At 43.8% G+C, this 21,586-nt stretch overlaps 1 protein-coding gene across 1 annotated transcript; it reads right to left on the bottom strand.

Moving 5' to 3' along the window:
- Positions 1-1,759: 1,759 nt before the first annotated feature.
- Positions 1,760-21,272, bottom strand: LOC308168744 (uncharacterized protein). Its single transcript, XM_080543378.1, has 8 exons — positions 21,192-21,272; positions 13,372-13,550; positions 11,352-11,890; positions 5,890-6,023; positions 5,515-5,661; positions 5,216-5,357; positions 4,210-4,491; positions 1,760-3,256 (listed from the first exon to the last, which is right to left on the bottom strand). The coding sequence occupies exons 2-8, from the start codon at positions 13,515-13,517 to the stop codon at positions 2,943-2,945; spliced, it is 1,704 nt and encodes a 567-aa protein (XP_080399504.1). The 5' UTR covers positions 13,518-13,550; positions 21,192-21,272; the 3' UTR covers positions 1,760-2,942.
- Between the last annotated feature and the right edge of the window lie 314 nt (positions 21,273-21,586).

The following is a 21,586-nucleotide window of genomic DNA, read 5'->3' as shown; positions in this document are numbered from 1 at the left end:
CCCCCCCCCCCCCCCTCCTCCCAACACAAACAGACACATCCCCTCTCCACAAACACACTGTGAACCAACACAGCGCTGACTGTACAACTCACATTTTAAACTCTCCCCTCTTTTGAAAACGTCAAGAGGGAACGTCTAACGTCGCTCTTCTAACCTTCGAGCGCACTCTGTGCCATTGAAAGACAAAGCCCAATTTATTTTTTAACAAAATGAAGAACTTTTTTTTTAACAAAAGAGGAAAAAACAAAACAAGATATTTGCTCTTGAGAAACTGAGTGAAGAGGGAAGGGATGCCTCCTGCAAAATGTTGTGTCTATTGTCTGACCACTGAGAATGTTTTCATATGAACTCTGTCAAGGAAATGGTAACATCACAATCATGTTATTCATTGTCACTGTCTGTTTTTGATCTGTACAGAATATATTCCTCTGTAATGTTTGTGACGAGCCCTCTGCCATAACTAAACGGCTTTATCTCTGTAAGGTTGATAATGTCTGCCATGTGTTACAAAATGTTGTGCTCTAAGCATAATCACTGAACTAAGGTTTTAAGACAACAAACATCTTGACTACTACTGCTTCGTGACTTGAAACCCAAGGAAGATTTCCGCTCAATACTTTCTTCAATCCTGTTCTTAATCCCCCAAGAGTCCATACATTTTCCTGTTACTGATCAGTGGGCTTCTGTCACCTGAATTCAATGACAAAACCTACCAAAGCTAACTGCTAATGTATGTCCGAAGTTAAGAATTATGGCCCAGGAAACAGCAGGTTGTTTAGACAGGCAGCTGATTATTAAACAAAAGCAGTCCATCCATTGTTAAAGCGACTTTTGATATTACAACACTATTATCCCTCATGTTCTGTGATCATGTTAGTTTTACATGAGCTTTCACTGTATATCGGAAGATGACATGTGGGTGTTTTTATGCCTATATGGTTTTTGGTATACAGAATCGTTGATGGTAACATGAACAGTTCTACATCACAGCAGACCAATGCCATTAGACTAATCATGATTGTTTGGAAAGAGCACATCATATTTTAAAAAAAAACTGTTATAGCTCTGTGGGCTTCCCAGCATCAAAAGGCATATATCTGAAAATGCCAACTCCAATCCCTGTAGACTAGCAATGTTGTGGTCAAGTGGGTAGAATCAATTTCTTCTAGCATTTCTATTTGAATTCACTTCAGCTCAAGGTTCAATACATGTAAGTAGACATTACTGCCCTCAATGATTGGAGTTGGACTTAGTCAAATGAAAGGCTGACCCCCAAGTCACTGATTCAAGTACAGCTGACTACCAAAATCCATTCACCCAGTCCTTACAGTGGGCCTAGGGAAACAGTGATGAACGATGAACTAACAGTAAACCTAGTTCAGTGCCAGTTTGTACAGACATGTTGATATGAATTACTACAGGGGAGGGCAGGGTATATGTACACACAATTAAGCTGAAAGCACTAATTTTATCAAAATGTTTTGTATCTATGTTTAGCGGAATTATAAAAAAATTTTGATTGTACAAAGTTGTTTTTATTATTTCCCCCAATGCTTAAATGGCTGCTTGAGCATGTTGCGAAAAACAGACAAGCGCTTTTTGAATGGTACACCACATTGAAGTTACTCTAAACTGTTGACCCTGGTGTAAAAAAAAGAAAGCATTTTGCAGTGATTGTTACCTATCATGAATGCACATATTAAACCTTTTTATTAGAGCTGTGTTACTTTGTCTGCATGTTGTATACTGTTGAATTGGACTCGATTGGGAATGACTAGGCAGAAAGTCAGGACACCTCAGATGGTACGGTAAGTGGCCAAGCTAAATCTTAGGGCCAATCCCAATTCACCCCTACGGCTTCGTTTTGCGCATTCACGTTTAGGGTAGGGGTGTCCCAATTCATCCAATTAAAAAAAATGGCATTATCCATCGATAATATTACATAATAACAACTGCTCGGATTAGATTGCGAGTTGTTTATTAATAAGTAATTACAGAGAAAGTAATGACATTTCCGCATTGAATAGAGCGACATAACATTTCTGTAGATGATTTGCAATGCATGCTGGAATCAAGGGGTACGGCTTCAAAGCTAGTCTGGTCCTGAAATCGCTCGAAACTATAGCTAGCCCTCCGATTTACCCCTTCCCCTCGGTGAAATGTGAATTACCCTAAACGTGAACGTGCAAAACGAAGCCGTAGGGGTGAATTGGGATTGGCCCTTAATCCTATCCTTTCTGTAGGAATCAAAACGTGGCTTCAGTTTTTCTTTCGCTTTAACATGTTTTCTGAAAGCATAGCTCATTTTCTCTTAACACAAATCAAAAAAACTCACGAATCTTTCGGAAAACAGTATGATCAGCGGAAAACACTGCTATGATAAGATTATCAGTAGACCTTTTGCATTTTCAGTGTTACACTACATATGTACAGTAGCCTGTTATAAACTTGTGTTTTCATACTTAAATATAAAACACAAATACAAGTAGTATGTTCTTTTTTTTTTATTCTAAAATACTGTACTCAGCAATGACAGTTGGATTTGTAAAGTGTTCTTCGTACATAAACAAACAAAACAATAATTTAAAAAAGCCTTCTGCATATACTCTAAACACAAAGGAAATTAGGCTGCATCCTGCCTTTCGTTCCTGTTTTCCCACAGGACCTCGTCCACATCACAGGCAATGTTCTCCCTGGCCAAGCAGTGGGGAAAGTATCGCCTGGCATGACGCGTCCAGCCCTGATATATACTTCAGCAGGTACATCACCACATGCGTCCTCCGTTGCTTGTAGGAGGGGTATACGTTCATAGACCTTCCAACGCCAAGTTGAAAGAAACTCCTCTATAGGGTTGAGAAATTGAGAATATTGTGGCAGAAAAACGTGGGTAGTCGATGAACCAGTTGCAGACCAGAGCAGCCCGGTGGAAGCCCTGCTCTGGGCTATCCATCTGTTGGGCTGGGGTGAGGATATTGTGTCGTGTGTCCAGAAAAGTGATGAGATGAGCACTGTTGTAGGGGCCAAAGGTTGCAGAGCATTACAGACCATGGCCGTTCCCCACATGAGACTAACCTGGGAGCTATACTGCATGGGACCTTCCTCTTCCTGACCCGGCAGATAACCTTGGCAGATAATACAGGCAGTCTGTCCACTGGGGTGTCGAATTTGAAGTCTGCGGGGAAGAGGTCTGCGGCGCGAGGGTAGATGAGGCGGTATGACTGTTTGATCGTAACCACACCAGCGATGTCTCCGATCTCTACCAAAAGGGTCAGATGCACAGAAATCGTGACGTTAGAATTATAAGGTTCCATCTCCATTTTTGTCAAAATTTGAGTTTTTTTTACATGATCTGATCCATTAGGTGTTTATTAATGCCTGTGTGGTGTTATTTTTTTAAATGTTGACATTTTTGAGTTAGTAATTAATAAAATACAAAGGTTCCATCTCACAAAACATGGAATGGAATGTAAAAACCTTGACGCTCAATATCTCTGAACTGCCCTAAACGGAGATAGAACCTTCTCATTCTAAGCTCACGAAATGTCTAGGGGTGCCTTTTACTAACAAGTAGTTTACAGATCATTAACAGGGTATATACAGGAATCTTGAGGTTAATTTGAAAGTGACAGTTGGATCTAAGTGACAGTTGACACTAGAACAGCCGTGTCTATGTTACCTACTCAGGGTATATACAGGAATCTTGAGGTTCATTTCAATACCTTTCTAAGACTTTTTAAAGACATTGTCAATATTTTTCCAGACCTCACCGCCACTTCAAGCTGTAACCGTTTACAGTGACACCTTTAACTTAACAGTTTTAGTTTGCAATAGACTAGACCACTATCATACAACAGAATTTCTGGTTCATCTTTGTTTTTTAATAAAAGTAATAAATTCATGAACTTTAACTAAAAGTTTTTAGGACTCAAACTCTTTGGACAGAGTCTAATTCAGAAAAATACCAACAAAATTCAAGACCTCATAAAAAGACGTAATACTTATTAACGGTCTTGATTTTCCCAAAATGTATTTATCAACTTTTAATACTTTTCAAGACACCGCAGATACCCTGATTAAATACCTTCATAATTCTTGGAAAGCAATTTGTAAAGCTTAGCTATATGGTTGAGAGTTTTGAAATGCATGAGTTTGTTGGGTTTTATACAGGTTATGAATCCTACACATTGGCGTAAAAAAGTCCAACCTCACCTTTCACGGTCTTCTTCTCAGCAGAGGCCTGGGAGGCCATGTAGATGGCTGCAGCAGCCACAGAGATGGGGCGCCGCCCAGGCACTAGGTCCAGCTCCACAGCCTTCCTCGCAATGTAGGTGGCAGCCATCTGCACCTGCTTGGGCAGGCCCAGGTTGGAGCAGAAACGGGACATAAAGTCTCCTGTGGTGATCAGGTCGACACTGATCTCCAGGGCCTTCAGGATCAGCTTGAACCAGCGGCCTATCACCTTCATTGAAACACCGGACACGGCACAGATTTCTGTACAGGAGGAAAGGTAATCCTTTAGTTACAAGTAATTATACAACAGTTAGTTCCGACCAAGTAATTTCATTGGACAAGAGGCATTCCATGACTGCTGATATACCGTACAACAGCACTGGGACTTATATGCATCACTCCGCCGGACTAGTGTTCTACTAAATGACCGTTAATTAGACTACATGTTTGTGTTCAGGTTACTAGGCAACAGTCCATTTGAAGTTCCGTTGCGGAACTATTTATTTTTATTTTTTTATAAATTGATTAAATAAATAAACAAACAAATCATTATCTGTTGTCGCTTATTACTGTTAACTAATAAATCACACTGTAGAACTGTTGTATAAAAGCAATATCACACCCAATATCACACTTGAGGTTGTGCTGTTATAATGAATCACAGCCGTGCTGATATTCAGTATAACACACTCCCTCTCGTGACGTGTGATATTGCTTAAGTGAATCTCATGATCAAGGAGGCTCTCACAAGATATGTGACAGGGTCTGGTAAAAATAAAAGTCCTCATACAGATTATGAAAGTGCAGCTGTAAGCTTTCAGATGTGTCATACATTGAAATCTTGAAATCAAATAGTTGAAGAAGATTATTTGAATGATAAAAAATGATGCATAATGACAAAAATATAATATAATAATGACGGGAAAATATTTCATGACCCACATTTCTAGAAGACTAGTATGTTATCTCGTAACATTCAGCTCACCTTTAAATGTCCGGGGCACACCTTCTTGTCTGCAGGCGATGTAGAGGCAGGCTGAGGCAATGGCGTCGTTACTTCGCACCTTCAAGCTCTTCTTCAAGTTCTTCTGTTCGTACACTTGTTTAAATAAGTTATTTGTTCTGTCCTGAGGGTAAAAAAAAAAAAAACACGGTTTCAAGCAAAGTCCCTTTTAATGTTGTGGTCTTCAAACTGGTTGAAAAGTAAAACCCCCATGTTCAACAAAGAATTAACTAAAGAGGCACAAAGCATGTGATAGCTCTCAAATCAGGCAGGCCACTCACTATGATGTTCCTTGGTAGGTTGATCCGATCTGCCATGGTGGTAATCTCTTCGAAGGCGTTTAGCATGGCCCGGTCTGAGCTGCTCATGGTCCGGCGGTTCTGGTACTTAGAGTTGCCGAACTCATCAAAGCTAGCTGCACCGGTTCCCTAAAGTGACCACAGAACCAAGACAGAACACATTTGCCCAGTAAAGCTCATGACAATGTCATCTCTCTGAAAGGCAATAAAGTAATCTGACTATAAAACCATGTCAGTCAAAACATAACAACTGTGAAGACAAAACAATGAAGTCTGTTTGTCACACTGAACAATGTCAGGTAGCAGTGTCTGACTGTCCATGTTAAGCTGCTCCAGTTGAGACGCCCCCCTGCGTACCTTGCTGATCATAGTGGTCAGGTCTCCTCCGTTCAGCAGTGGATTCTGTGCGTCTCCCACTCTGGATGGGTCTTTGGTAGCTTTCTCATTGGTAAAGGTTCTCCACTCAGAGCCCACATCAATGACCCGGTCACCTGTGTGATGATGAGATCATTTTACATAATGGGCTATGTTCGAATAGCTTCAAAAAACTCTATTTCCTAGTCCACTCTAGCTGGCTAAGAGGTGACAATGATATTGTTAGAGCTAAAATTCAATAATGGCAGCCTGTTTCGTTTCAAGATGTATAAGAAAAGATATTTAATATTCTTCTGCAGAAGGAGGAAGTTTACAGGTTCGTCAGACGCATCTGAACGATTCAAAGTTCCTCGTAAAGTCCAGATTATTCATCACATCTCTGTATATATACACTCAGGTAAGAGGTCCGCCCTCGGGTGGGGTCTAGACCAATCATGAGCAATGGGTGTGGACTTGTACATTGAGGAAGATGATGGGGGATGAAGGTTAAGGGGGAATCGGCCCCCACTTTCTCCTAGTTACACAAAGGTGAAAAAGGAACACAATAGCCACAAACTGGTTTAGTCTGGTCTTAGAGTACTGGGTCTGGGGAAACACAAAAGTCCAAAACTGCTCTAGATGGCTTGGTCCATCTCGGGAGAAAAGAGAGCAATCAGGTCTTTGTAATCATTTAAATGTGTCTGTTGTCTAGCCAATGTCAAGCTTCAAGTAGAGAAACTGGTTTCATTGTGTGGTTACAACAGGAAATCAGTTTATATAGCTTTGCCCTAGATATCCAAAGTTTGAATCTTAAATGTAGAGAATTAGGGATGCACGATATTATCGGCACAGATATTTATCGGCCCGATAATGGGAAATTAATGTTTATCGGTATTTATCGGTTTTATAAAATTTTAGCCGATATAGAGCCGATAATATGAAGCCGGAAATATTTCTGCTTCCGGTTTCCGCGCTCATGATGCTGCGCCTGCGTACAGGCACGCAGTGTATAGACGACAGCGAAACATGTCTTCTCCGGTGTGTCTGACATTCTGCAGAGTTTCTGAGGCAGATAGTGCAGGTTCAGCGTTTGCAATTTGCAATACATGTTCGACAAAAGTTCGGAGAGGAGGGCAGAGGTCTACGAGTTACAACACAACGAATCTCATAAGTCACCTTAAGATTCACCATTGCAAGCACGCTGTATGGAAGGAATATCTAAGCCGCCGCTATTTTGCAGAGTAGCAGAAGGTAACCTAGCCGCGAACAAAAAAAGCTGCGGTGAGAATGTGAATGTAGGACAAGTTGTTTACAAGGAAAACATGCACTTTTTGTTTTCCCATGTCAGTGCAATTTATTTTGAATTCTTATGCAAAACGTTTGATGGGCTTTATCACAACCTACCTCATCCTCATGCACTAAAAGTAGCATAAAAGTAGCATAGCCCAGCCCTTTTCAGTTGCTTTATTAAGCATACTAGTGTAGCTACAGTTCGTTGTGTTCTGTCTGTTTTGTGTCTCTGTGTCCTGCCTAACGTCGTACACAAGCGACGTTCTACAGCACATGAGGGGTTTAACCCCACCGGACATCTTCCCCAAACTACTCACCCGTTCCACGGACATTTTGGATATGCTTGTGAGGGGGACCGCGTTTTTCGCCAGAGCCGTGAGTTGGATCAGAAGGCAGCGAGGTCGGAGAGCTGGCTGTTTGGTTCGACTTCGGCGGAGAGGAACGCGACCACCACTCCCGGGCATATTCCTGAGCAACGTGAACTCCCTCTACAATAAAATGGATGAACTCCGGTGTCTCGTTGCAAGGAACAGCGACTTCCACTCCTCGGCTGTCTTCGCGTTCACGGAGACGCACCTATCTCCATCTGTCCCCGACGAGGCGGTGGAGCTAGAGGGATTCTCCGCGTTCCGGGCTGACAGAGACTTCGAGGCGGTGAGCAAGTCTAGGGGTGGGGGGTTAATGTTCTTTGTTAACGTGCGCTGGAGTTCCGAGGTGACAGTGCTCCACAAACACTGTTCCACGGCTATAGAATCGCTATTCATCCTCTGCCGTCCTTTTTATTCACCCCGTGAGTTCAGCTCATTCATTCTCGCGTGTGTCTAGTTTTGTTGTTGTTTTGGGGGATTTTAACCAGGCTAATCTTAGCCGGGCGCTCCCCAAATACAGGCAGCAAGTCACGTGTCCCACCAGGGGGGTGAACACTCTGGACCATTGCTACTGTACAGCTCGTCAAGCCTACCATTCTGTCCCCCGTGCTGCACTGGGCTACAGTGACCACATCCTCATACACCTGATCCCTCGCTACAGGCAGAGGTTAAAACTGTCTAAACCTGTTGTACGGCGATTCAGGGTGTGGTCCAGTGAGGCATGTGAGCGACTCTGCGCCTGGTTGGAGAGTGCAGGCTGTGACCAGGACTTGGTGGAGTGGGCGGGGCCAGAGGCTGGTAACAATCTGGATGTATACACAGACACTGTTACATCATTTATCAGCCTTGGCGAGGAGGTGTGTGTCCCCCTCCGCTCCAGGAAGTCCTTCAACAACGACAAGCCCTGGTTTTCATCCCAACTCAGGCGTCTGAGGTCAGAGAAGGAGGTGGCTAGGCGCAGTGGGGACGTGGACCGGGTCAAGCAGGCCAAGTACAGGTTCGCCAAAGCGGTGAAGGAGGCGAAGCATCGCTTTTCGGAGAAGCTGCAGAAACAGCTCTCTGAGGGGGATTCCGCCTCCGTCTGGAAAGGCCTAAAGACCATCACCAACTACAAACCCAGGTCCCCGCTGATGTCCGACAACCTCCCCCTCGCTAACGAGCTGAACGAGTTCTATTGTAGGTTTGAGAAAGAGAGGTTCCCGCCCACCCCCGCCCTCTCCCTCCACACCCCCCGGCTACAACCACCACCCCCGTCCCCCAGGGGGGCCAATGTCCCTCCTGCTACCCCCACCCTCCCCCCTCCCCCCCCCCTCCCTCCCCCCTCCTCACCCGCCCCGCCCACCCCCACCCCCCCTTCCCCACCCCCTCTCTCTGTCACAGTGCGAGAGGTAAACAGACTGTTTAAGAGGCAGAATCCCCGGAAGGCAGCTGGTCCGGATTCCGTCTCTCCCTCTGTCTTGAAGCACTGCGCCGACCAGCTGGCCCCGGTGTTCACCAACATCTTCAACGCCTCGCTGGAGCTGTGTCACGTCCCAGCGTGCTTCAAGGCATCAACCATCATCCCCGTCCCCAAGAAGGCCAAGGTCACAGGCCTCAACGACTACAGACCCGTCGCTCTGACCTCCGTCGTCATGAAGGTCCTGGAGCGCCTTGTCCTGGCCTACCTGAAGCTCATCACGGATCCTGTGCTGGACCCCCTGCAGTTCGCGTACAGAGCCAATAGATCCACGGAGGACGCCGTGAACATGGCTCTGCACTACGTACTAGAACACCTAGACACTGCAGGCAACTACGCCAGGATCCTGTTCGTGGACTTCAGCTCGGCCTTCAACACGATCCTCCCACACATCCTGGAGCACCAGCTATCCCTGCTGCAGGTGCCGGTCTCCACCTGCAGGTGGATCACGGACTTCCTGACTGACAGGTCTCAGCGGGTGAAGCTGGGGAAGAGCATTTCCAGCTCCAGGACCACCAGCACGGGCTCCCCGCAGGGCTGCGTCCTGTCTCCAGCACTATTCTCCCTCTACACCAACAGCTGTGTCTCCCGCCACCCCTCGGTCAAGCTCCTGAAGTTTGCAGACGACACCACCCTGGTGGGCCTCATCTCCGGGGGGGACGAATCTGCCTACAGGGGTGAGATCGAGGGGCTGCAGAGATGGTGCAGCTTAAACAATCTGGAGCTAAATGCTCTAAAAACAGTGGAGATGGTGGTGGACTTCCGAAGGAAAGCAGCCCTGCCCCCTCCCATCACGCTGGGAGGTACCCCGGTGGCCTCCGTGGAGTCATGCCGCTTTCTAGGCATGACCATCTCCCGGGACCTAAAGTGGGAGCAGAACACCGAGGTCCTCACAAAGAAGGCCCAGAAGAGGATGTTCTTCCTCCGGCAGCTGAGGAAACTCAGGCTGCCGAGGTCCATGATGGTCCAGTTCTACACGGCCATCATAGAATCCATCCTCACCCACTCCATCATCACCTGGTTCCCTGCTGCAACGACCAAGGACAAGGCCAAGTTGCAGCGGGTGCGACGTTCAGCAGAGAGGGTGATCGGCTGTCCCTTGCCCTCCCTCAACTCCCTGCATGACACCAGGGCTCTGAGGAGGGCAAGGAAGATCATGGCTGACCCCTTCCACCCCGGCCACGGCCTCCTCACCCTGCTTCCCTCTGGAAGAAGGTTGCGGCTGCCTAAGGCACTTAAGGCCCGCCACAGGCTCAGCTTCTACCCCTCAGCCGCCAGGCTGTTAAATGACTCTGGCTTCCCCCCCCCCCCCCGCCCCCAAGTCTGCCCAGGACTGAACTGGACTCTGTAAAAAAAAAACTCTGCACTGCACTTTACTTTATACCGCACTATCCAATGCACTGTTGTCTGTCCTGTGGTGTTGTTGTTGTTGTTGTGTTGTCCTGTTTTTTGATATGTGAAAAAAGTATAAACGCACTTGCTGTGGTGACGAAGCAAATTCCTATATGTGTAACGCATAGTGGCAATAAACGTTATCTCAATCTCAATCTCAATCTACTATGTGCCTTGTGTCATTCTGTTTATCTGCAGACTAAGCAGCCATTTGGCACTAGTTTCTGTGAAAGTTCTATAAAACTTTTGGTTCTTTAAAAGTCTTTATTTTTGTATTGACTGATGCACTTTATTTATTTATTTTTTGATATTTTATTTATGCATTTCAATTTACAGGGATAGACAAGATGCACTTTATTTTTTGACACTTTTTTGATCTAATTACTCTTAGGTGAGCCTTTTTTGTTTTCATAAAAGGAGGCCAGATCTTGGCTAAAAAAAGCATTGTGCACTGTCTATAACAGATTCTGTTTGTTAGAGGAAATAATAAATGAACATTTGAAGAGTCAGAAGTGTTCTCTTTGTTGTGTTAACAATAGTGAGATTTGGTGAGATCACTATGGAATATTAAATCATCAATCTTTGCTCACTACATAGCCTTTCTTACCTTCAGGTGTGCATGAACTACAGGTTATCAACTGTGAAATTATATCTGTTCTCATATCGGTTCTCATATCGGTTATCGGCCACGAGAAGCGGGTAAACATCGGTATCGGCTGGAAAAAAATGCATATCGTGCATCCCTAGTTTTATCTATTTACCTCTTATATTTGCTTTTATTCAGTCGTTTTTATCTTCTTGCTATGCTCCTCTTGCTGTATTTTTAAATAATGTATGTAAAGCACTTTAAATTGCCCCTGTTGTATGAAATGTGCCATACAAATAAACTTGCCTTGCCACTGGCAGCATTGATTTTACAGCAGAGTAATGACCCTCACCACTATACAACAAAGACTTACCAACTATCTCACTGTCTTCCATCTCCACTTCTCCTCTGTCCTCTTCTTTCACCATCACTCCCTCCTCCCTCATTTCTTCTCCTCCATCTTCTTCTTTCACCATCAAACCTTTTTGCATTACAGCTGCACCTCCATCTTCTTCTTTCACCATCACTCTCTTCTCCTCCACTTCTTCTTTCACCATCACTCTCTTCTCCTCCACTTCTTCTTTCACCATCACTCTCTTCTCCTCCACTTCTTCTTTCACCATCACTCTCTTCTCCTCCACTTCTTCTTTCACCATCACTCTCTTCTCCTCCACTTCTTCTTTCACCATCACTCTCTTCTCCTCCACTTCTTCTTTCACCATCACTCTCTTCTCCTCCACTTCTTCTTTCACCATCACACCATTCCCCTCTACATCTTCTTCCTCCAGCTTCACTGCCACCATCTCTGGACCCCACCATGTGATTTTCAGGGCTGGAAAACCACAGTCACATCCGGGGGACTCTGTGGACTCTGGTTCATACATGGTTACATGAGCTGAAGAGGACCTGCAGCTAGAAACAATGGAGGCACAAACAGTGCAGAGTCAATTATAAATGACAGCCAACCAGTTCACTGAAAGCCCATCTAGACTGACAGGACATGTCCTGCAAATGCAATTATCTATGGATTACTGATTGCATTTCTTTGTAATTAAAGGGTCTGGAAAATAGACATTAAACGGTTCCAATTCTATTTTGATATTTGATATTTTAAATACTTTACACAAGAAAAAATGACAATAATCTTCTAGTTAGGCTCAACTTCCTGGTCAGACAGAGGGCTGTATGGGCGTGGACTTTGCACGCTTGACTGGCAGCTCCCTTTCAAGCTAGCTTGCTGCGTTATCATACATTACATTCATCTATTAGATGTGCTTATAGTTCTGCCCTTTAATTACCAACTGTTTAGCTGCTGCTGAAATGTACTGAGCTAATACAATGACGTGGCTAAGATTATAGTTATGCACCTGGCAGTATAATTCATCATATCAATTCAATGACCACCATTAGCATACTGTACACCTGGCACCCTATGGTGAATTATTGAACCAGGGTTCGACAGTAACGCTTGCCCGCTTGCCCGGAGCAAGCAAAAAATTCACTGGATTTGTTTGCGCGAGCCCGACAACGCTGCTGGATCCTGGATATTATTACCTTTGTGCAGGAAGAACAACAGACGGCGCAGGCACCAGACCAGACTAGATGATCGTGGAGTGAAGATTAGGGGTGGGCATCGACGATCGATAATTGATCGATAAGGATCTTGGTCGATCACAAAATAAAACATTTGGTCGATCACAAAAAAAAAATAAAAAATGTTTTATTTTGTGACCGACCAAGATCCTTATCGATCAATTATCGATCGTCGATGCCCACCCCTAGTGAAGATATTATTATTATGCCGTCTGTTGTTCTTCCTGCACAAAGTTAAAAGTATCCAGGATCAGTGCCCCGCGGTGGTGTAGCGGTCTAAGCACTAGCCACTAGTGCAAGCTGCCCACCGGGGACTGGGATCGAATCCCAGCTCGCCAGACCCGGATATGGCCGGGACACACACAGGGAGCGGCATATTGAGCGGCCGCTCCCGAGGGCGGTATAGGAATATTTCCGGACAAGGATCCGTCGCGCAACAGCGCCCCCGGGGTGCCGGAATAACGGTGCTGGGCTCGAGGAGCCAGTCAGCTAGTCTGCCTGGCGGCCTCCTCTGGGGCTGCCGGCCACGGGGTCGTGCGGCGGATCCTACGCAATAGGCAGGGGATAATTGGATGCTAGGTTGGGTTCAATTGGATACCAAATTGGGTGAAAAAGGGATAAAATCTGAAAAACTAATTTAAAAAAATTAAATAAAAAATATCCAGGATCCAGCAGCGTCATCGGGCTCGCGCAAACAAACCCGGCAAATGTTTTACTTGCTCCGGACAAGCGTTACTGTTGAACCCTGTGAACACAACAGGCTACTTGTGGACAGGATTCACAGCATGTGTATGACTTACTGATCAGTTGTACCACAATGGTGTTGTCCTCCTTTTCTAATTCGCTGCCGTATTTTCACAATATCCTCCATGTTTAGTTTCTTCCCACACTGGACGTAGCACTGGCGCATGTCGTCATGACCAGAACAAGCAGAAGCATCCATCATTGCCCAGATGGGGAGTTCACAGTGCAGGGAATCCTACGAATAAAGATGATCAAAATATTAAAACAAGAGTGAAGAAATTTAATCAAAACATATTTTATGTTATTTTTTTTACCAGAAGTGGAAAACAGTAGCCAAGCTATATGTAGGTCCATATATATATACTGTATATATATGCATTTTGGACACTGACAGAATTAGGGATGCACGATATTATCGGCGCCGATATTGGGAAATTAATGTTATTAAATATTTTGCGGTTTTATTAAATTTTAGCCGATATAGAGCTGATAATATGAAGCCGGAAATATTTCCGGTTCCGGTTGTCGCGCTCATGATGCTGCGCCTGCGTACAGCCATGCAGTCAATTAACGGTAAGCTAAGGTAAATAGATAGCCAATGTTAGCTAGTGCTAATGTTCACCATCTCTGTAGTCTGCTCTAAAATACGCAATCAAACAGTGCAGGCAACCCATGCTGTTCTGTGAATGAGATGAGCTATTGACTGATGGCTTTCTACTGCCAAATCATATTATTAGAGCAAACATGTCGGTAGTTTGGCATCTGTTCTCTGAACAAGGAGAGGCTCATTCCGACATTGACTTCTGTTTTCGTTTTCGCGATTTCAAAATAAAAGCGCGAGCTAAGCGTTGTTGACAATGAATGACACATCGCTAGTCAACTAACACAGCTTGTTTTGTGAGCCTGCTAACAATGTAAAGTAGTGTTCTAGTTAACTAGGTAACAATGTAAAGTAGTGTTCTAGTTAACTAGATAACATTGTAAAGTAGTGTTATAGTTAACTAGGTAACAATGTAAAGTAGTGTTATAGTCAGGGGTGCACATAACTTTTTGGGGCCAGTGCTCAGAGGAGCACCTAGGGATGCTGCTTGGTGCTCCCCGAGCTCGCGAGTCACGACCCGTCCCACAGGATGGATGAAAAAGGGATACATGGATAACTTATATTAGCAAAACGACATTTGTTCATAAATAAAGATGAACGAACAAATGATTGTGTGCAAAACAAAAGAAACAAATGCAAAATCAAATGACTGCTCTTTAAGCATGAAAGTCTGTCAGACTCCTTTAAACACAATGAAATCAACTGACATCTCTTTAAGCACTAACTGAATGTCTGTTCTTTAAACACAATGAAATCAACTGACATCTCTTTAAGCACTAACTGAATGTCTGTTCTTTAAACACAATGAAATCAACTGACATCTCTTTAAGCACTGCTCTGTTCTGTAAACACTGAAATCAACTTTTCAACAAAAAGTTACAGCCTAAGCATTTATTTATGCTACAAGCGTAATCATCATCATCACTGCTGTATTGACTGCTGTTAATACTGTCCTCAATTTCAACCATGGTAGAGGATGTTGTAGGCCAGGGGTCGGCAACCTATGGCACGCGTGCCAGCAGTGGCACGCGACAGCTTAAACAGTGGCACGCGACAGCTAATCAATAAGTGCGAGAATGGGAGTTTTTTTTTTTTTTTTATGTTGGCCGCGTTCGTAAATTCGCGCACACTGGGTTCAATGTCACAATGGGACCAAGTAGGATCAGGCCCGTGAATGAGTTCTCTCTTGCCCGCGGGATGATATTTAATTACTATTAAAACCAGCCCGCAGTATTATGTGCCCGCAGCACCATAATACTACAAGTCCCAAGATGCATTGGCGCGTACCGAGTGCCCGCGAGTGTTCCCGAGTACAGTTTGCTGACAAACTCGGCATACTTGCTGCCGAATTCAGGCGGAGATTTTCCGACTTTGAAGCCCAAAAAAGCAGGCTTCAACTGCTCAGCAATCCATTTGCAGTTGACGTGGAAAGTGCACCAGCAAATCTCCAAATGGCGCTGATTGAGCTCCAGTGTAATGACACATTGAAGGCAAAATATGAGTCCGTGGCGCTGCTGAGTTTGCTCGTTTCATCCCCGACACAATGCCTGAGCTGCGCACCCAATTTGCTCGCACGCCGTCTATGTTTGGCAGCACATACGTGTGTGAACAACTGTTTTCGTTGATGAAACTAAACAAAACATCACATAGGAGTCGTCTTAGTGATGAACATCTGAACTCAATCCTGAGGATTTCCTCAGCTCAGAGCCTGACCCCAAACATTAATGAACTTGTACTCAAGATGAGACACTTTTCTAATTTTATTATAGAAGACAGTCATTGGTGAGGATCGGAGCAGCACACTGATTTGTTTTTAATGCATGCTGTTTCATTTTTGCATTTATCTTGCCATTGAGCTTTGAATGAAAATTACATTTAGCTGTTTACCTGTTAAAAAAAATAAAAAATGAAACGTTTTCAATTTATTACTGAAAGAGCCTTGAGAAAATATTGCAACTGATTTTATTTATGTTTTACTTAATTTAATGTAATGATTAATGTTAAGTGCAATATAGGCTGTGTTATTGGTATTGGTTCAATATGTGCAATAATTGCGAGTTTTAATAAACATTGAACCAGCCCGGCCCTCCACTTGTACCATTTTTAAATGTTGGCCCCCTGTGTATTTGACTTTGACATGACTGGACTAGAGGCAGTCTCGGGGACGCTCCGGCGCTCTCAGGGCGAATTTACGAATGCAGCCCTAGTCTCTCATCCACTCCACGAGAGCCGTATTCTGGCGCCAATTTTCAAAGTAAAATTCTGAATTCGATTCGATACTTGTATCAATATAACTCAAGTCGTTCAAGGATGAAGCAGACAAGGCCGAATCAATAAGACGTGCTGTGTCAAGGTATGGGAAGCAGGCCAGCACCTTTAAAGCATTTGCCACTGCTAAAAATCACGCAACTGAAGCAAGCTTTCGCATTGCTCATTGCATTGCGAAACGTGGAAAGCCATTCACTGATGGAGAATATATTAAGGAGGCTTTCCTCTGTAGCTCAGATGTTTTGTTTGAAGGCTTATCAAACAAAGACACAATAAAATCAAGAATAAAAGACATCCCAGTGTCAGACAGAAGTGTGGAACGAAGAATAGGAGAAATGGCAGAAAACGTGAAAGCGCAGCAGACCGCTGGTTTGAAAGATGCGACAGTGTTTAGCCTCGCACTTGATGAGAGCGTAGATGTGAATGACATGCCACGTCTGGCTGTCATAGCAAGATACTGTGATTCTGCTGTAAGGGAGGAGCTCTGCTGCCTAAAACCAATGCCAGAAACAACAAAAGGTGAGGACATCGCTAAAGTTCTTATCGAGCATTATGTGGAGCGAGGGATTGACATTAGCAGGATTTTTGCAGTGACAACAGATGGTGCCCCTGCCATGATCGGGAAACAGAGGGGAGCGGTTGCATTAATTGTGTGCAACTTAAAGTGACCAAGTACCACCCCCAGATAATGGAGTTGAGCAAAGGAAAACAGGGCCAGGGATCACGACATTGATTGTTAGGACTGTTTACATGGCTTTGCATACATAGCTCTTTGCAACCCCCAAAAAATATATGTTTGTTGTGGTTGGAATAAAATAATAAAATGTAAGTAACAACCAAATAATTATATAAATATAAATTATAATTCATACAAGTAAGACCCTTGTATAATCACCCTCCAGTTAGGCCTACTTATTAAAATGATAACCATAGGGAGCGCAGTTAGCAACTTTGGTAGACATTGAGCGCTCCAATTTGCTTAAAGTTGTGCTACGCATCACAAAGTTTAGTTGTCTTAGATGTTATGTTGGTAATTTTGTTCAAGTTTCAGTTAGTTACATTTTTAGGTTTATTTAGCATACATAGCTCTTTGCTGAAAATTGTTGTTCATGTTGTGGAATAAAATGGCAGATCTGTTGGTCTGTTTGGTTTGGTTTGATGTCGAGTCATAATTAATGTTGATATTGTGGTTGGCACACTGACTAACAAGAAAATTTAAAAATGGCACTTCATATGAAAAAGGTTGCCTACCCCTGTTGTAGGCTATCACTTTAAATAGCTCATTATTTTGATTGTGCAACAAAGTCTTTTTTTTCTAATAGAATTCCCAACCATATCCTGGGTCAGGGGTCGAGGTGCGATAATGAAAAACAGTTGTAAAACAAACGTCTGAAAGCTTCAGAGAAAAGAAACGTGGTGTTGTTTTTCCTTTTAGCGACGAGTCGTTCGGGACTGAATTTTCACGTGCGGCGTGATAACCGTGATAACCGTGCGATACGCGATACGCGGAATGAAAGTACGAGTTACGATACTTTCCGAATGTTTTCGTGAGGGGAGTCGCCGTGGTCGTCGTCGGTCGACTGTTGTGATGCATTACTCGTCGGGCCTTCGGCTGAGGGGACGGCAGATAGTTACTTAGTGGGGCTTGCAGTGATGCAGCAGTCAGCAGTTGGATTTTGAGGAAGTAAATTCCTCTCCCAGCGCTTCCAGCTGTTGGTGCGCAAGAGCGCGTTCATGCCGCTGATCTGCCGCGCAGAATGCATTTTGGCGACGCATGCGCACTGGCGCACCAGTTATGTGCACCCCTGGTTATAGTTAACTAGGTAGCAGTGGGGATTACTCACCCAATCCATGCATTGCAATAGTTTGGCTTGACTAGCGAGTGTGATGTGATTTTCAACATTGTTGAAATCTATTTCCTTTTTTTAAATAAATGAACATTTGAAGAGTCAGAAGTGTTCTCTTTGTTGTGTTAACAATAGTGATGTAAGTTAGATTTGGTGAGATCACTATGGAATATTAAATCATCAATCTTTGCTCACTACATAGCCTTTCTTACCTTCAGGTGTGCATGAACTACAGGTTATCAACTGTGAAATTATATCTGTTCTCATATCGGTTATCGGCCATGAGAAGCGGGTAAACATCGGTTATCGGTATCGGTTGAAAAAAATGCATATCGTGCATCCCTATAGAGCAGGGGTGCTCATTACGTCGATCGCGATCGACCGCGCGCATGTAGTGTGGGTAGATCACACGGCATTGGGAAGAAAAAAAAAAATTTAAAAATTAAAAAATTAAAAAACATTTAAATATTTTTTTTTTAAAGTAGCCGGGGACGCCTCCCGTCTGGACCACACAGGAGAGGGCATCACTCAGCCCCGCGCCGCGCCGCCTCACAACACACACACACACACACACACACACACACACACACACAGACAAGCACACACACACACACACACACACACACACACACACACACAGACAGACAGACAGACACAAGCACACACACATGCACACACAGACAGACAGACAGACAGACACACACACACACACACACACACAGACAGACAGACAGACAGACACACACAGACAGACAGACAGACAGACACACACACACACTCCGCCGCCCGGAGACGTCGATGGCACCTGGCTTGGCACTGGCCAGTCTGGTGTAAACCACTCAGAGCTCCTGAGTTAATGTTAATGTTAATGGACTACCAGTGTGAATATTTGTTATATAGTTTAATAAATCTCTTCTTTGATTTTGAAACAGTGTAGCGTGGCCTTAATTTGTTATTATTACAGTACATTTTTGTGTTCGCAGCAATGGCAATATGTTTTATTTGGTTGGTAGATCTTGTTGAGCTGGTAATTTGAAAAGTAGCTCACAAGCAGGGTTCGAGTTATGTGGGAGCCAATGGGAGCTGAGCTCCCATAGAGATGGTCTGAGACTCTCTGAGCTCCCATGAAGGCAGTAAAATCAAAAATCTGTGGGGGTCGCTAATAATACATTACCACAACTATTATTTGATCAAAATGTCAATGTAATGAATATTATTTAATTTATATTATAAATATTGTAAAATAAACACGTTTTCCAAAAGAGCTACGCGCACCATTAATCTCCTGTGAATGACAGTAGGCCTTTGACTGCCTGCACTTCACCACCAAGACACCATGGGGCGCAGTAGAATATTGTGCAACAGCAAAAGGTTGATTAATCAGCTGTGCGGTAAACCGTTGGAACACACAGTGCACAGCTGATTAATCAATTAAACCAATAGAGTGAGACAGGATATGTTCATATACCAGTTGCCTTTCAGGAAGTAGTGAGATCGTGCACCTAGCCTATTATTGAGAAGCAAACATTCATTCATTAGCTATACAGGAGTATATACATACAGTAGCTACCATGCCGCCCAAAAAAAGGCCATTTTTTGACCCTCTCCCGTTCATCCAATCTTGGATAAAGAAAAGACATCGGACGTCAGCATCATGGGTTCCAGGACCGCGACCGCAGCCTACTGAAAACAGACCAAACAGGTCTATCTTGTCTCCGTAAAGGTAAGGTGGCTTTTACTTTTTACTAACCTAGTGTACATGTATTTTTCGCTCCTTCTGTATAGCAAAAATAACACAATTATTGGCCGAGATACATGTGTGACTATCGCTTTTATAGCTGTTGTTTCATGTGGGGCTGTTGATGTGGTGAAATGAGTAGCCTGCAGCTGTAGCGTCAGGATATGTTGGTATTTGAGGAGGAGGATGAGGATGAGGATGATGTTTTTAAAGTATCGATTTGTCACCGGTATCGAATAAAACCCAAACTGTACCCAACCCTAACTATATGTTTACATGCCAACTAATTAGCTAATTCATTTCTGTCATTTAGAGCTGAGGGGAGCAACAGAGAGACGGACAACAGGACAGTAACAGAGAGACAACGGGAGAGGAGAGCAATAGAGACAGAACTGAATGCACTGAACTTTTTTTTTAAATTCTTTGCATTATTAACACTGTTGTGTTATTGTGTTATTAAAGTGTTTAAGTGTTTTATGGTAAAGCATTATGAGTGGTGTGTGTGCAGGGTTGTATATTTTGGGGAGGGGGGAGGCTTGTGTATGGGGGCGGGGGGTCCTCAATCAAAGGAGTAGCCTAGGGCCACTGACCACCTTAATCCGCTACTGCCTATAGCTAATTAAAACTTGTAAGTCCCATCGCTGTGTGGGCATGATTCGCGCGTGCATGAGAACATTTCGCACTGTTATTTTGGAGACCCCCACAGAGATCAGCTTATAACTCGAACCCTGCTCACAAGCCTAAAAAGTGTGAGCACCCCTGCTATAGAGAATGTCTTTTTACATATAATAATTTTCTCTCACAATATCAAATGCTAAGTAGTAACAACCGTATTGATTTCACCAAAGAAGAATGCTTTCACTAATCTATTATTTCCTGAGTAGTGGCCACAAAAGAGATTAAATATGACAATGGAAGCCGTTAAGATATGGAACATGGCCAATATATATATATAAACAAAAATACAACCAAGACACAAAACAGCAAATATGCCTTACTTTCTGAGTATTCTTGTCAAGGATGTCAAGGAAACCCAACACACACACACACACACACACACACACACGCACGCACACACACGCACACGCACACACACACACACACACACACACACACACACACACACACACACACACACACACACACTAGGGCTGCACGATATGGACGAAAATGCATATCACGATATTTATGCCAGATATCTCGATATCGATATTAGTACGATATTACTAGTTTTAAATGTAGAAACAATGAAAAATAAGCAATCTTCAAAAAAACTAACAGCATAATACCAAATGGACGTGGAAAAGTGCAATGTTATTGCTCAGAGCAGACCACTGTCAAATGCGTCAACATGAACACCGTCTTAACCTCATAGGAGCCAACGGACCCCCATCGGCATCCGAAGCGATATAAAGAGCTTACCTCGATCAATTCTCTTCATCGATATCACATTTTTTTTCACAACTTTGCATGCTATACGATGCCACCATTTTTTTTCCCGAGACGGTAAACACGGCCGAAGTCACATCCAGTTTTCTCCAACTGGAGAATGTGTCATGTCCGGTTTCAACGCCGAATTTCCATACCATTGGTCGGCCAACCCCAAACCCCAAACCCCCCCCCCCCCCCCCCATGAGAAAGGTCAACGGTCAAAGATGGTGCCAAAATATCTCCAAATGGCCTAAACATAATAGGTGTCCGCCTAAACATACCTGTACTAAAACAGGTACAAAGTTGCATTTGCTCACATTACTAGCATCGACTTTGGCACAAGTACTAATAAGACCCTGGAGTACTGATTCCTAGATGATTTGGGC

The sequence above is a fragment of the Nansenia antarctica genome (genome assembly GCF_963989245.1).
Source record: "Nansenia antarctica genome assembly, chromosome: 12".
NCBI classification, from domain to species: Eukaryota; Metazoa; Chordata; class Actinopteri; order Argentiniformes; family Microstomatidae; genus Nansenia; species Nansenia antarctica.
Note: the sequence above shows the minus strand (reverse complement) of the source record. Positions and strands in the feature narration are given on the sequence as shown.

What these genes read in the sequence shown, in the direction of transcription:
- LOC308168744 (XM_080543378.1), bottom strand. Translation starts at nt 13,517, where the DNA reads ATGATGGATGCTTCTGCTTGTTCTGGTCATGACGACATGCGCCAGTGC. An exon ending in TGACCACTATGATCAGCAAG is followed by an intron (nt 5,662 to 5,889) that starts GTACGCAGGGGG and finishes TGGTCACTTTAG; the next exon opens with GGAACCGGTGCAGCTAGCTT. An exon ending in TGTGCCCCGGACATTTAAAG is followed by an intron (nt 4,492 to 5,215) that starts GTGAGCTGAATG and finishes CCTCCTGTACAG; the next exon opens with AAATCTGTGCCGTGTCCGGT.